This window comes from Protomyctophum parallelum, assembly GCF_964188405.1.
Source record: "Protomyctophum parallelum genome assembly, chromosome: 20".
NCBI lineage: Eukaryota > Metazoa > Chordata > Actinopteri > Myctophiformes > Myctophidae > Protomyctophum > Protomyctophum parallelum.
Genome location: NC_139718.1, coordinates 14,702,436 through 14,717,888, shown reverse-complemented (window position 1 = coordinate 14,717,888; position 15,453 = coordinate 14,702,436). Strand labels below are relative to the sequence as shown.

Below are 15,453 nucleotides of genomic sequence, written 5' to 3'. Positions count from 1 at the left end.
GTTATTGTTATATTTTTCAGAAAACTTCGGTCAGGATTTAGAAGGCGTATTTAGATCTGAGTCTCAGAGTCGGCCTCAGTCCTAAATGGGTTAAATGATAATCAAGTACAAATATGACAACTTTCACTTGTAGTTGAGTGATATTTGACCAGGCGTATCAGTACTTAGTCCAACACTGATTTCTAACCTCTGTGAAGGGGAGGTAGTCCGTGGGTTCAGAAGTGCTTCCGCTGGCCGTGGCGTGTTTAACGTGGATGTCTGGTAAGAAGTCCCAAGGTTCCATGGGGAAGATCATGTCCTGCATGCAGTACATGTGGTTCTCCTTGTCGGTCAGATCGCAGCTCCTCGCGGGCGCAGGCTGCTTCTTCCACGCCACCGTCAAATAATGGGTCTTCCTCTTGCATGATACCACCCGCTTCACTCTGCCAGGGTTGTTGCCAGTCCGACCCACAGGGTTTCTATAGGTACTGTAGTACAGACACGTATAGGGCAACAGTTTTAATTTGAAGGACACCCCCCCCATTTGACATGATTATCTCTGTGACGTACAATCTACAATGTAACTTCCTAGAGTTCATTTAACTCTGGGAGTGTACAAATGGAACCAAATGGAACCGTAAAGTTCCATTTGGTTCCATTTGTACACTCTCAGAGTTACAGACCCGTCATGGTCCATTTGTAGCCTGGAATCCAGACATATTCGCTCTGCCTCCGTCTGGATTCCAGGCTAATCCATTTGGTTCCTATCCTAACTATCAATGATTTAGCTTGGGACCTCCTGGAACACCTCCCGCCCCAGGACTCCTGGGGATCCCCAGACCTCACATTGAGAACCACTGCTTGTTTGACATTGACAAAAAAAACAGCTCTACCTTTTTTGGCTGGGCTCCTTGACGGGATCCTCTACCGGGGGAGATGTAAATGCCCCAAAGCGCTACAGACAACAACACATCAATACAAAGCAAACATGACTATTTGCAGAGAAGGATCAGATGGTCTAGAACTCTAGATAGATCATACATCACAGGCGTTGTCTGTCATTGTATGGATGTAGGTTAGGGCATTGTATTAAAGCCACCTACGTAAGTGCTCACCTCCTTTGTGTTCCTCACATGAGAATAGCTGACTTTGTAGAGGCCCCTCTCCTGCAGCAACGCATCTTCAAAGTTCTGATACTCTGCTTCACTGCTTGAGTCCATAATAGACCTAGAAAAAGATGTGTTTCCAATGAATTCACCGTAACTTATACCCATTAAGACCCGGGGCCGATTCTAAAAATGTCTTCTCCTATGTTGCTACAGTATATCAGTGGTGCTCAGAACCTTTTCATGTCAAGGACCCCAAAATTACATGTATAATTGGCCATGGAAAAAATATTTTGTTCCAGGGAGCCACAAGAAGCAAAGATATGAGTAAAAAGGTTTGCTTTATATTCAAATATTTGCACAAAAACAAATGTTCAAAAATGGCATGTAGCCTACCGTATAATTGCTATTTTTGAATAGCCAACCAAAGTGTTATATCATAAACACAGTATAATAAAAAAATACACAGATTACACGGTATTAATGGGTTAATACGATACAATGTTACTTTATTATCAGCTCACACTGAAATGTCAGCAAATACAAAGTTATTAAAGTTATTAGAAGTTAGTTATTAGAAGTTATTAGAAGTAAATAAAGTTATTAAAGTTAATAGAAGTTATTAAAGTTATTAGAAGTTAGTTATTCGAAGTTATTAAAGTTATTAGAAGTGATTAGAAGTCGCCAAGTCGGGCACGACTCGGCTACGGATAAGTGGTTGAAGATGGATGGATGGATGGACGACACTGACCTCATCTAACCCTGGATAACCATACATGGAGAAGACTGGATCATCACCTAGATCTGCATATATGGAGCCCGGGAGCCGGCCAGCAACTCTACATCTTACCTCAAACCTCATACCCTTAGATCGAGCTGACCTGTTCTGATTACATTCCATATGTTGATCCTACCTCACCAGTCCTTCCTGTTCTGACATTCAATATTGATCTGACCTCATCAAACCCTGTACAAAGACAAGTTCCATATATGGCTAGTACATAATTCATTCCATAATGTTGATCTGACCCCCCCATGCCAAAGCGCCAGGCTCCAGCACTCGCCCAGCAGTCTGCCGTCACCCAGGCGGATGCGTGCTCGCGACCAAATATAGTCTACCATCGTTAACTAATGTGTTAACTAACTTGAACGTTACAATTATTTTGTTTATTATGGTGATTTGTTCTCTACTAATCTCTTTGGTTGCCTTTAATTTGACAATAGCCTACTGCTTTTAACACTGTAAGTTAAAGCTATTCATTTGTGAACACAGTAAAGTCCTCAGACATCAGTAGGTGAAATAAAAACATAGGAATAAAACTGAACAAAACTCCATTACCCACAATTCACAGCGCTTTGTTTTGTTTTTTTGGTGACGCAAATCAGGAACTGTAGTGTACAGTTTAACCAGCTCGGTTTGTTATGGTTTGTTGTGAGTACGTTACTTATTTTATTATATTCACTACTTTGTTCATTGTTTGTCAAGTCTTGTTTTTAGAAAGATCTCGCTATATTGTTATCCGCCATTCTGTCACGGATCGCCGAACGTTTTTTGAAACGAACGACCGAGCTGTTTAATATCAAAGTTGTTGTGTGGTGTAATTCAAGCTGTCAAAACAAATGCACTCCAGCGCTATTAGGTGTCGTCGCTTGTCAAAAAGATCTGCACTCCTGCGATGATGATGTCTCTGCAAATATTTGCAGACATATATGTTGCAAGTCTGTATACAGTAGTTCATAAAATGATGACCATGTCAATTTGATGTAGTCGCTCTGGAGAGCGACTAAAGCATCTTATAACTAAAAGATAAGTAAAGTATTGGCATAATTGGCCCCAAAAATGGTCTACTCAGTATTATGATTGCCCCATTTGAAGTTTGTGAAATATAGTCTCACCTGGCCTTATTTCTGTTCTGTCCTGACTCGCTGACAGTTTATAATCTTTGCAGTCGAGTTGTCTGTTTCCCCCTCTTGCTTACTGTCTTGTGGTGATGTGATGAGGAAACGGGCCATTTACTGATCACAGCACACACACCACCCACCCACACATCATGATGATAATAATAATAAAGAGCGCTATTCATCCATGACGTTAATAATGCAGTTCTAGTACTGTGTGTGCATCATGCGCCCTCTAGCGACTATGCTTCTGGTTCAAAATACAAATCACAATAGCCTCATCAAGGCAGTCACTTGGACGTGTGCATGCGTGTCCTGTGCTTTTTACCCAATGCTCACAATATACTATAATATCACAATGTAGAAATACAAATAACAGTCACAGTCATATTGAGTTTGTGCTTAAAATGTACTGTAATTTCTACAAACTGTTAATAAATATTTCAATCAATCAATCAAAAGTCTGCCGTCTGGTATTCAGAACTTACTTTAGTAAGTATTGGCATCATAATATACTTAAAAAGTACCAAAAGCAAAAGTAGTAGTACTCATGCAAAATGTCCCATTTCAAGTTTTTCTAAATGTATACACACCTTGTGAAAATAGCAGCAACAATTAACGGTTGAGTGCTTGTAGTTGTAGATCTGCTATTTGTATGTTTAGTAGGCTAATAATAATCAAAATCTATAAAGTAAGTAAACTAAAGTTTGTTAGTAAAAAAAACCTCACAATTTTACTCAAGTAGTAGGCCTACCTGAGTAAATGTACTTAGTTACTTTACACCCCTGCCAATGCTAATGAGGTGTATGGCTCTGGCCTGTAGGCTGGTAGCCGGAACACTGGGCACAACCATGTTTTTCTATTTTATGATATTGTTCATTTTGTTCCATTTGTGCACACTCAGAGATAAATAAGCACTGAAGATTTAACCGTGTAGGTTGGAGTTCCAGTAATGGTTTATAGTTCGGTGATTCTCAACCTTTTCAATTTCAAGGACCACCAAGTTTGATATGCATTTTACATTGGGCCACGGACCCCCATTTCATAAAAAACATCTAGAATCCTCAGTGTTAAGTTAACTCTGAGAGTGTACAAGAGAGCCTTTACGCTCCATTTCGACCCCTGGTGGTCCCCGGACTTGAAGCAACGCATGTTGAGAACCAGCAGGGACTTAAAACGTACACGTCGGTCAGAAAGCGGCGATTGCCCATGCATGCGCAGCTTGTTGTAGTGACACTTTGACAGCCCATGGTTGCATGCTACCCTGTGCTGAGTGTGCTGTTGAGTTTAGTCTCTGCTGTTTCATCATTCTGGCTGACTGATTTGTTTTTTTCCGATCTGAGTCAGAGAACAAACACAGAGTGTGCGTGCGAGTGCCAAAAGGCCATCGCTATAGCATCATTGCCCTGTGCCCTCTCCAAATATAACCTATAACGTGGACAACTTTCTTTATCTTGTATATACTCAAACATACATGACTTTTAAGATTTCATCATGCTTTGTGCGGAACATAATACCAGTGTCACTCCAATCTCAGCGAGAGGTCATCATTGGCACAGTAGGCGTCACACTAGTAAATTCAGTCTGACAATCTTCTTTTTCTCTTTGGAATCAACAGTGGGGGAGTGCGACATCTGCTTTAGTTCTGCTGCTTTTTAAGTGCTTCCCATTTACAGACCGTTGGGCAAAAGCATAAAAAATGCGAGAGCCAACAATCTGTCTTGACAGACTATCTTTTTTTAAAGATTTGTTTTTGGCTTTTCTGCCTTTTTTTATAGTATCAAGTGAAGAATGACAGGAAAGAGGTAGAGAGAGAAGGGGAGAGACATGCAGCAAAGGTCGTCATGAACGGGACTCGAACACGCGACACACTGTCAGGCCAACATTTTATTGTTCATTTTACATCAAGAGCAACCCATCATTACTCAGTAATTTGTTTTACAGTGCAAAGACAATAGGACATACCTATACATGTTGATTGCCTGCATGAGTGCAGAACACATGCACATACAGTATATATCCACAATCCTCCACCTACAGTCCACCTCCACCTCCCTCCCCCACCCTCCAGGTTGGTTCCATTATGACGACAACTAAGAAGACATTTCACAAAATATAATATAACAAAGCAAAAGTTAATGCACTCTCCACGAAGGATCGATGGAAGAGTACCATTAGATGTTATATTGTCTCATGAGTCTGCGCATAAAATGCAGCCTCTGCTGAACTTAGAGGATAAAGTCCTTTGTGTTTTACTATTGTATTTGTAATGTCATCATCTAGCTTTATTGTAATATTGTTTTATAGTGTATTTTGTATACTTTGCTGTCATCCTGTTTTATTGGGAAAAGCTTAACACCATCTAAACAGAGACAGAGTCCACTCATCCACTTTTTATGAAGTTGATATCATGTGAATAGTAGATGAGATTGTTTTGAACTCATTAAGACCTGAGGCTGATTCTACAAATGCCTTCTAAATCAGTTCTCACACTCTTTTTTTAAAGAGTTAAAAACTAGCAGATCTACAAGCTCACAGCCCGTCACTTCGTGCTGAGCTGTGAGCTAGTAAGTTAGTAACATCTATTTTTGAATAGCCAACGCTGAAATCTAAAGTCCATGTGGATGCTTTCCCGATTGTAATAGGTTTAAATCATGTGACTTAAAAACAGAAGTGAGTTGTTTGTTGTGTGCCTCCTGTCTTAACAGGACTGTGTCCTTGTGTTGTTGTCCAGTGTCAAGATGTCACCTCTTTATGCTGCTGCTGCTCTGAGCCTCTTTGCACCCCTGTTTGCGCTGGCCGTCCCCCCCGTCCGGACACAGCCAGAGCAGGTCCACCTGTCCTATCCAGGTAGGTCTCTGATCTTACTTACTCAGTGGTGCAAAAAGTACGTAGTTATTATATAGTTAAGTTATCAGAGTTTCAGAATCTGACTGGCTCTGCGACTGTCTGAGGCGAGATTTTCCCACAAAGCTATTAAACCATCAAATATTAGAAGTTTACCGTACCTAAGTGGATTCTCTGTCTCTACAAAGGTTAAACACATGGTAATGATACACTGTCTCTTGGCATCTAGATAAAAATGCGTATCTCGCCAATACTCGGCTTAACTAAGGATTGCTGCATCCTGCCAAACGCCAGATCAAAAGCACCACTATTTAGGCAACATCACCTTCTTTTTTGTGAACTTTCTCTTGGCTTACATGAGTGCATTTGTAAGAGGATCCACTGTAGGCTAGTCAATCTAAGGTTTGACCCAAAATAAATTGCAATAGTAATCTTTCAAGGTTTTTTTATGATCCTTAGGGTCATCCAAATAACGATTGTTAAAAATAAAAAATGTTGTACTGAAAAATTGTGGATCATGGTAAATTGAGGGGGTTGAAAGTTGGGGTACCATTAAAAACCTACCTATATATGGCAAACATATGTTTATTGATTTTCTTTAAAGTACAAAGAAGTATTTTCAAAACAATTTACATATATTTCCCCCCCCCACATCCCCATGGCAGCACAAATACAAACAAAATCTTATCACAAAATGATTTGACAATAAATAAAGAACAAAAATAATGACAAAACTAAAAATAAAACGAAAATAAAACACATTACATACAGTTAAACAAAATACATTACATACAGTTAAACAAACAAATGCACAGTTCCCTACCCCCACCCCACAGCTGACTACTCCAATTAACCACTATACATCCAAAGCCTCTTCAATATCACCTCGCTTAATGAAGTCCAAGAACTTCTCCCATATCTTATAGAATACCGCAGGTTTCTTCCTGATTACATATGTTAGTTTCTCATGTGCCAAACTGGTTAAGTTCCTCAGCCAAAAGCCGATCGTAGGGGCATTGACATTCTTCCAACATAGCGCAATTGAGCGTCTGGCCTGTAACAGGCAAAGGTCGGTCATTATTTTTTCATTACTATTTAGTGTACAATTTAATGGATAAATACTGAGTATACATAATTTAGGACAAAGAGGAACTGGACCTGACGTAATCTGAGAGACATAATGGACCACAGACCTCCAGAATGTTTTAATCTCATGGCAAACATTTCTACTTTTAATTATGCTTTAAGTAGCATGTGATGTGTCAAACTAGGGGTTGTATTCATGATTCTGAATCAATTGCAAGCATTAGTTTAGCACGAGAAACACTCCATCGCCAAAAAAATTGGGCAAGTGACTATGGCCGCATTTAGCCCAAGAAGTGTTTTTCGTGCAAAACTAATGCTTGGATCGTATTCAGAATCATGAAAACCCCCTAGTTTGACACGTCACATGCTACTTAATTTAAAGCATTGAAATCTTTGCCTTATAGGTTTGTAATGGTACCCAAACCCTTTCAAGCCCTGAATTTACCATGATTCATAATTCTTCAATACTTTTTCAATACAATTTATTTTTTAGCTTAGATTGACTGGCCTGATCAGTCTCACACACTGAATAATTGGGTCTTTTTACCAGTGTCAATCCAGTCATATTTAGTTTACTTTAGTTTAGGAAACTAGTTTTAGTTGCCTAAATATCATCAGATGACTTGTCTATAGTTTTTATTTGTTGACGAAATTGTCAGTATATAGTCATATTTTCGTCAGTGAAAAAAGGTTATTCAACAGACATTGTTCGTCATAGTTTTCACTGCTTTTTTAACCTTCCAGGGATACCAGCTGCCATGGTGGTCACCTGGACGACCTTCGATAAGGCAGAGAGCACGGTGGAGTTTGGCTTGTTGGGAGGTCGACTCTTTGACATGACCGCCACGGGCAACGCCACTCTGTTTGTCGACTCGGGGTTGGAGAAGAGGACCATGTACATCCACAGGGTGATGCTCACCGGCCTCAAACCTGGCACCACCTACGGTACGGTTGGGTGTGATATTGTGCACTACAGTTGGTTGCTACTGAGCTCGTAGTTATTCTACGCACACAGAATAACTCTTCCTACTTCCGGGCCGCTTCCCTACTTCACAGGTGTTGCCGATGATACTAATTAAGGCTCTGTTCCATTTAGTGTGGTTCTCAAACTTTTTTTCAATTTCAAGGACACCCATAATTCTTGAGAGTGTACAAATGGAACCACATGGACCCGTACACTCTGAGTTACACACCCGTACAGGGCCATTTGGAACCCACTCAAGGACACTTTGAGACCCACTAGTGTAGCAGAGCAGTGTTTCGCACAATAGCAGCACCCTGACTCAGTGGTAACACCTGTGTAGGAAGTAGGGAAGGGCCCCGAGTTCAGTTCTTTCCAAAATGGCGCGTGTGCATAGAGCCCATATTCCTTTTCATTTGTCTCCGATCTGTCCAACAAATCATGCAAAAGTCACATGCATCACTTCTGTGATTTTCCACTATGCGCCACTAGGGGCAACAGGGATCTACTTTGCTTACACACTATTCAGAGATGAGACAAGACCAAGCGTATTTCTAGTTATCCCTTCTAACTTTCCCCATGTCTGTCTTTAAAAAGAATATTCGTCTATTAGCTCCTTTGAATTGACAAATAGTTAATTATCAGTGTTTCTCAAACGTTTTCATGTCAAGGGGGTCATGTATATGGCCGCACACCACCACCTGAAAAACAAAATTGTGCCAGGGACCCTCAAGCAAGATTTGCATTGTTACTTGTTCAAATGTTTCTACTCTTTTACCTTAAAGTACAATATTTGCCTCAGAAATGTAGTGGAGTAGAAGTAAAAGTATTGAAAATTAGATATACTAAGTACAAATACCTCAAAATGGCACTTAACCCATTTAGACCTGTGGCTCGATTCTAAAAAACACCTTCTAAAACCCAACCTAAGGTTTTCTGAAAACCTTAAAATTCTGCAGCAAAAGAATATGTTGCTATACTGTATACTGTATGAGACAGAGGTAGCTCCTGGCATGAAAGGTATAACAACGTATAGGTTAGTACACCAGGTATAACAACGTATAGGTTACACCAGGTCAGTATAGTACTTACGGAAATGTACCTTAGTTACTTTCCACCACTGCGTTTTTCCACAGGCTTGTCATTATTGAACAACGGGGCTACTATCGTGCACAATTCATACAGAGAGCCTCTTACTTGCATTGTCCGTGTACCACTGTGGCAGTGACCTTGTACTGTCCGTGTGTGCTTCGCTGCAGTGTACCACTGCGGCAGTGACCTCGGCTGGAGCGACGTGTTCACGTTCAGCGCGCTGAACGAGAGCACGGCCTTCAGCCCCAGGTTTGCACTCTACGGGGACCTGGGCAACGAGAACCCCCAGTCTCTGGCCCGGCTGCAGAAAGAGACCCAGCTGGGCATGTACCACGCCATCCTGCACATCGGTAGGTAGGGGCCCGTCACCATTACAACATTTTAAGTTGACGATTCGTCGTCGCACAGATAATTGCGATTAACGATTTAATTGTGTTGCATTTGCGTTGAACATTGGAACGTTTTACAATTTGTATTTCCGTTTGCCGTTTACGCTTCGTAATCATAAGTTGCACAGGGCAGATATGGTAAATAATTAAATGTAACAAGAAATCACTGACACATTTACAAAATACAAGCCGCCCTTAGCTTGTAGGTCTGCAATTTCTGCTATTTTTGAAAAATGTTTGAAAATATATGGACATTTTTCAAACAATTGGCGATTATGCAAAAATAATTGCGATTATCTCAACTAATTGCGATTAGGCGATTATGTAATAATTGTGACAGGCCTACTGTACATATCGGAGACACAGAGTGGTCACACATTTCAACTGTATTGCACACAGTTTATTGCATTGTGTTAATGTTCTAATCCAGTTAGTGTTTTTTTTTTATGTTCAAGGATTTGCATATGATTACAAATTACAATTACTGTATATTTAAATTTATATTTAGAATGTTCTTATAACCTGACCAAAATAATCATTAGACATGATTTGTGCCATAATTCCTTTACTGTGTGTCCATGTGTTGTAGGTAGGTATAGAGATAACAGTGAAATGCTGATCAAAGTAAACATTCAGTAGTCATTTAACTGTGGAACCCCCTCTATCTCTGACCCCCTAAGGCCTATTCATACTCCAGTTTGAGGTGATGAGGTGCCCACCTACCACCGTGGTTAGTAAAAACAAGAGATGTGTTTTACAGTCTATGGTTGAGGTGAGCGGTGAGTCGCTTATCACCTAAAACAATAGCCTCGGTACCCAGGCTTTTATTTTCGTTCGCATTCGGCTCCTAATGAATGACCCATGAGACCCACTGTTCTAATCCACATGATTTTGTGTTTTTAGGGGACTTTGCCTATGACATGCATGAGGTATTTCACTTTCAATTATTTCTTCTTTTAAACCAATATCATGAGCTACTGTCGAACAGATACATGGGAGCAGTTTGGGAACTCTGTCATCAAGGGCTTATTCTTTAAAAGCTAGTGAGATATCCACCTCATTCCACAATGACAGATGAGATTAAGCCTCTTCTTCACCTCTCCAGACTTTCTCTGGCCTCCCCGTTATTCATCAGCAGAACAGACGAAGGCCCACAGCTGTGCTTAACACCCCGGTTATGATTAAAATGATGGTGAAAAAAGGCATTAATCCTTTGGTGAAAGACGGGGAGTCACCCAAGTAGCTGACGGAAAAAAAAGGAACATTTCAAACATAATGAGTCTATTAAAGTCCCAATCGTGCATTTCCTCATTTTGAAAACATAAGCTGCCGCCTGTGATATTACAGGCATAATATATTCCGGTCATAAATGACAGATATTCTATTTCCCAGAAATCAAGGTTTTAAATAGCTGTGTGGCTGCACCATTCATATTTCTTAATTTCTTTGACATAATAGAGAAAAACATGGCGGCGGCGGTGGCTCAGGGGTAGAGTGGCTGGATGGTAACCGCAAGGTTGCCAGTTCGAACACGGGCACCCCCAGAGTTAGCGTCGAAGTGTCCTTGAACAAGACTCTGAACCCCTAATTGCTCCTGATGTGCTGGTTGGTGCCTTGCATGGTTTCCGCCGCCATCGCTGTATGAATGTGTGTGAATGGGTGAATGTAATGCACAGTCTATGTAAAGCGCCTTGGATAAAGGCGCTATATAAATGCACCATTTAATCACCATAATTCATGCTTTGCGCTCAGCTGGAATGTCTAAAGTCTGTCCTTCTGGCCTCATTGATATTATAAATAGAAAAACAGAAAAAGGAATTCTGTCTGGAAGCTCATTAATGGCAGTGAAACCTGACAGGACAGCCATGGACCGCACCGTGTTTTTAAAACGCCGAAGCCGCCATTAGGATCGGGGGCGGGAGAAATAATGGCCTCTGGTTTCATTGAGGTTTACTTGGTATGCACATGGGACATTCCTTAAGCCTTCTGGAAAAATGACTTACTGGATTCTTACAACAAACTTGGCAGAACAACAGTGGCCAGAGAGAAGAAGAAAGAACAAATGCATACTTTTCCTCCCAGTCAGCGATAAATCTGAGTCCAATTGAATAGCACTAGGTATCTCTGACCATGCCATACATGTCATGTCCTTAAGGGACTGTCATTTGTATTGGAATTCTTGCATTAACCCGTTATGAATCCGAGAAAGGATCTACATCACTTTAGATTTTAGCGTTGGCTGATCGCAGATCGTACAAGCTCACAGCGCGTCACTTCGTGCCACACTGCGAGCTTGTTGTACATCTGCTATTTCTGAACATTTTTGGGAGGGAAACGTTGAACCATTTTGAATTACGAAAAACTATTTACAAGGCATTATTTTCTAGAATCTGCCTCGGGTTAAAAAGGAAATGAATGGCCTGATGAATGTGTTCCAGGACAATGTGTTACTGTACGTTCAATACGCCCTGATGAATGTGTTCCAGGACAACGCCAGGATAGGGGATGAGTTCATGAGGCAGATCCAGTCCATAGCTGCATACGTGCCCTACATGACCTGTCCTGGGAACCACGAGGCTACATAGTAGGTCTCCCTGTTTTGTCTGTCTTTCACAATTGAAATATACGGTACCTACTAGAAGAACGAAATGTGCAAACAAACAGAGCTTGGCACATTGAGCTATATCTCTCTCTCTCTCTCTCTCTCTCTCTCTCTCTCTCTCTCTCTCTCTCTCTCTCTCTCTCTCTCTCTCTCTCTCTCTCTCTCTCTCTCTCTCTCTCTCTCTCTCTCTCTCTCTCTCTCTCTCACTCACTCACTCACTCACTCACTCACACACACACGGAGCACACATTCAGGGCTGGGATGTTAAAGCCTTAAAGGAAATGTTGTTCTAGAGTGTTTAGAAGCTGCAAGTCAACATGGGAGCCTTCCTGACTCCCCTCTGCTCCCCATTAGCCCACGTTTTGCTTTGCATTTAGCGCCACATGCCAATTGTGGAAAGTAACCAAGTATATTTACTCAAGTACTGTATTTACTTAACCCATTAAGACCTGAGGCCGATTCTACAAATGCCTTCTAAATCGGTATTTCTCACTACTGATCTGCTGATCTAGATCTACATCATCTAAAATGACACGCTTTACCGGGTATGGGTTAAGCACACTTTTGAGGTACTTTTACTTTACTCGATTATTTCCATTTTCATTACTTTTATACTTTTGTACTCCACTACATCTCAGAGGCAAATTGTCATTTTTACTCCACTGCTGTTGTTTTGACAGGTTTGTATTTGTATTGATGCCGATGCATTTGTTCTTTTACGCCACGCATTCCGATCATGTGAGTTTACTTTTAAACCGAATATTTCTACATTGTGATATTGCTTAAGTAACTTCTTCCAACACTGCCTTACATTCCACGTGGGTTAGATTACATCACATCATTGTACGTATTATGATCAACAACAATGTTTTGGGGGGCGCAGTTAGGGCACAGTATTTCATATTAGTGGTTTGGTTTCATTTTACGCCCTCAAGAGTAAAATTATTGTTAAACACGTGCATTACTTAATTCCACACAATTAGAGAATATAGAAGAAGTATTACTTTGATCAACATTTGCCTGTTATCTCTCCTATGGTACCATGGAATCGTTATGTATCAAACGATAACATATATCCACCTCATTCCACAATGACAGATGAGATTAAGCCTCTTCACGTACACGCGCCCAAGAGTCTTCACGTGCATGTGCGTGTACGTGTGTGTGTGTGTGTGTGTGTGTTGAGACTCAGAAAAACAACCCCTCCTGGGGTCAACCACAACTTTTCCACTGCAGAAAACACTTTGGTCTGTCGCACACCATCCACGGTACCGTTGGAACACACATGGGAGCTATTTTGGTCTCCAAAGGGCTGGATCAACCTCAGGGACCGCCAACATCTAAACAAGTCGACGCTCTCCAAAACAAACCAAATTAAAACAAACACTTTAAAAAAAAAGTGACTCGCTTAAGCGGTCAGCTCGTCCCGCAGCTCTCCTTGATCGACCCGCTCGCTCCAGACAGTAGCCGGTTGGGCGTCTGAAAACCATGCAGTTTGTTTGATCATTCTCGCCACATATAACAGGCGTTCTCAGACTTGTTTTCAAAATTCAAGGACCCCTCAGGTTGGTATGCATGAACCCTTAGGGGGTTCCCCGGTTCCCGCTTTGAGAACCGGGGAAAATGTGTGTGAAAGCAAAGACAGGAGGGATATACTGTATATACACACTAAACAGTACTAGCATGAGCTACTAGACAGGGGTCTATGCATACCACTGGTGTGCAAGCGTGCGCCCGTGGGTGTGTGCGTGTGCGCATGCGTGCAGACTTCAAAGCAGAAAAAAGCCTAGGCCTAATGCATTACGTATACCAGAGCATTTGACTTTACAGCCCCCAAACAACCCACATAATAATTTCCATTGTTTTGTTCAAGTTGCTTCCTGTTTACCAGGACATGCAGGTAGGCCTGCAGGTACGGTAGGCTCTTCTCCAGATGCTGCATCATATCCAGTATCCACCTGAACATCTGCTGTGCGTTTCTAAAGCCATGAGGTCAGCCGGCCATGCTTTGACCATTATGCATTATGTTTCTTTTTACCTGTATGGCAGTGGTTGGTCCTCAAACTTTTAACCCATTAACCCTAGAACACTAAACATCCTTGTTGTCACATCCTCACTAAACTCACTGTACCCAATGTGAAATATTCCATGTGCAGCAATACATGCTAACTTGAGGTACTCTTCTTTAATATTTCATCATCATATCATATATATCTCTATCATAGGGGGGCAAAAAATATATTTTAAAAACTAAAAACATTCATGATCATTGTTTGTGATTTATTGTCTTATTTGTATCCAAAATAAGTTAATAGCACAGGCAGACTCTTCACATACTAGAGCATGTCTGAAATAAGTGTCAGAGCTGAAATCGACATGTAAATATGAAATAAATGCTTAAACATGTAGCTAGATGTAATGTTAGTCCACAGAAGTGAACCTTTCAAGACATTACTCTATAAGCCATATCTCCAAAACTGGTGGGTCAAACTGAACAACCAATATGTCAATTTGAAGCTATGATCCTGCTTTCATATACAGTATGACATGGAAAAACTAAAAAATCCAATGGCAGTCCCTCAGTCAAATTTGGCCACATTTATTGTCATTGTTTATGTAAACTGTAAAAAGTGTCCTGCTGGGCTTCTTCGGATAGGAAGCATGACACATAAATAAATCATTAATCAATCAATCCTGGGACATGAACAAATGCCTTCTAAACCAGTAGTTCTCCAACTTAAAAATGTCAAGATTTTTCAAAGAAATTCAAAGATAGCAGATGTACAAGCTTGCAGCATGGCACGAAGTGATGTGCTGCGAGCTTGTATATCTGCTATTTTTCCAATAACGCTAACATCTAAAGCGACACAGATGCTTTACCGGTTTTGATGGGTTCATTTCAAGGACCCCCATAACTCTGACAGTCTCTCGGAGTTATAGACCGTGGTCCATTTGGCACCCCTCATGGACCCCCAGTTAGAGACGCCTCAAGTTCACCCATTCACCCATTCACACAGCGAGGGCGGAGGGCAGCCACGCAGGGTATACAGTCCCGCTCACCGGGAGTCTGTGGCTCAGGGACGGCAGGATCGAACCGGGAACCTTCCGATTCCCAGGCAACCCGCTCTATGCCTCCCGAGCCACTAGCCTATACTACGTCACTCCTTCGTGAGAAACCAACTCTGGGTTTACCAGATGCATAACGTGTGTCTTCTTTATAGCGAGATAATATTTGAACCCGTTCCAGAGTCAATTTCCGCCCCTTTGGTTCCCCGATATCTTGATCAGTGTTTTCCAATCCAGTGAAAGCAAAGCCTTTTTTCTTTAACGTGCTCAGGGGGGCCTCTCAGATGTGTAATATCCTGTGGATCAGCGTCGGGGGGTTATCGAAGACCCCTCTCCCCTTTTGAGTTGGAGTGGGTTTAAGTCGTGTTTAGTGTCTGTGCACTGTACATCACGGAGGATCTAAAAGCGACTGATCTCCACACACCA

At 41.4% G+C, this 15,453-nt stretch overlaps 2 protein-coding genes across 5 annotated transcripts in view; one reads left to right on the top strand and one right to left on the bottom strand.

The window, feature by feature from the left end:
- The window catches only part of LOC310878541 (KATNB1-like protein 1), a 94,023-nt gene that overhangs the window by 3,901 nt on the left and 74,669 nt on the right, over window positions 1–15,453 (bottom strand). For 2 of the 3 annotated variants that reach the window (XM_083792873.1, XM_083792872.1), the window contains exons 3-5: window positions 1,095–1,206; window positions 873–934; window positions 188–467 (exon numbers count right to left, since the gene is read on the bottom strand). In XM_083792873.1, coding sequence (XP_083648999.1) covers window positions 188–467; window positions 873–934; window positions 1,095–1,199 — 447 coding nt within the window. In that variant the 5' untranslated portion in view covers window positions 1,200–1,206. Of the gene's footprint in view, window positions 1–187; window positions 468–872; window positions 935–1,094; window positions 1,207–2,981; window positions 3,064–15,453 lie in introns of those variants that run through there. The other variant, XM_083792874.1, reaches the window with a different exon arrangement.
- acp7 (acid phosphatase 7, tartrate resistant (putative)) overlaps window positions 2,462–15,453 on the top strand; it is a 32,920-nt gene continuing 19,928 nt past the window's right edge. Inside the window, exons 1-6 of one of the 2 annotated variants that reach the window (XM_083792869.1) lie at window positions 2,462–2,521; window positions 5,719–5,834; window positions 7,662–7,862; window positions 9,138–9,320; window positions 10,263–10,288; window positions 11,846–11,943. In XM_083792869.1, the coding sequence (XP_083648995.1) occupies window positions 2,508–2,521; window positions 5,719–5,834; window positions 7,662–7,862; window positions 9,138–9,320; window positions 10,263–10,288; window positions 11,846–11,943 (638 nt within the window). In that variant the 5' untranslated portion in view covers window positions 2,462–2,507. The remainder of the gene's footprint in view (window positions 2,522–5,718; window positions 5,835–7,661; window positions 7,863–9,137; window positions 9,321–10,262; window positions 10,289–11,845; window positions 11,944–15,453) is intronic. The other variant, XM_083792870.1, reaches the window with a different exon arrangement.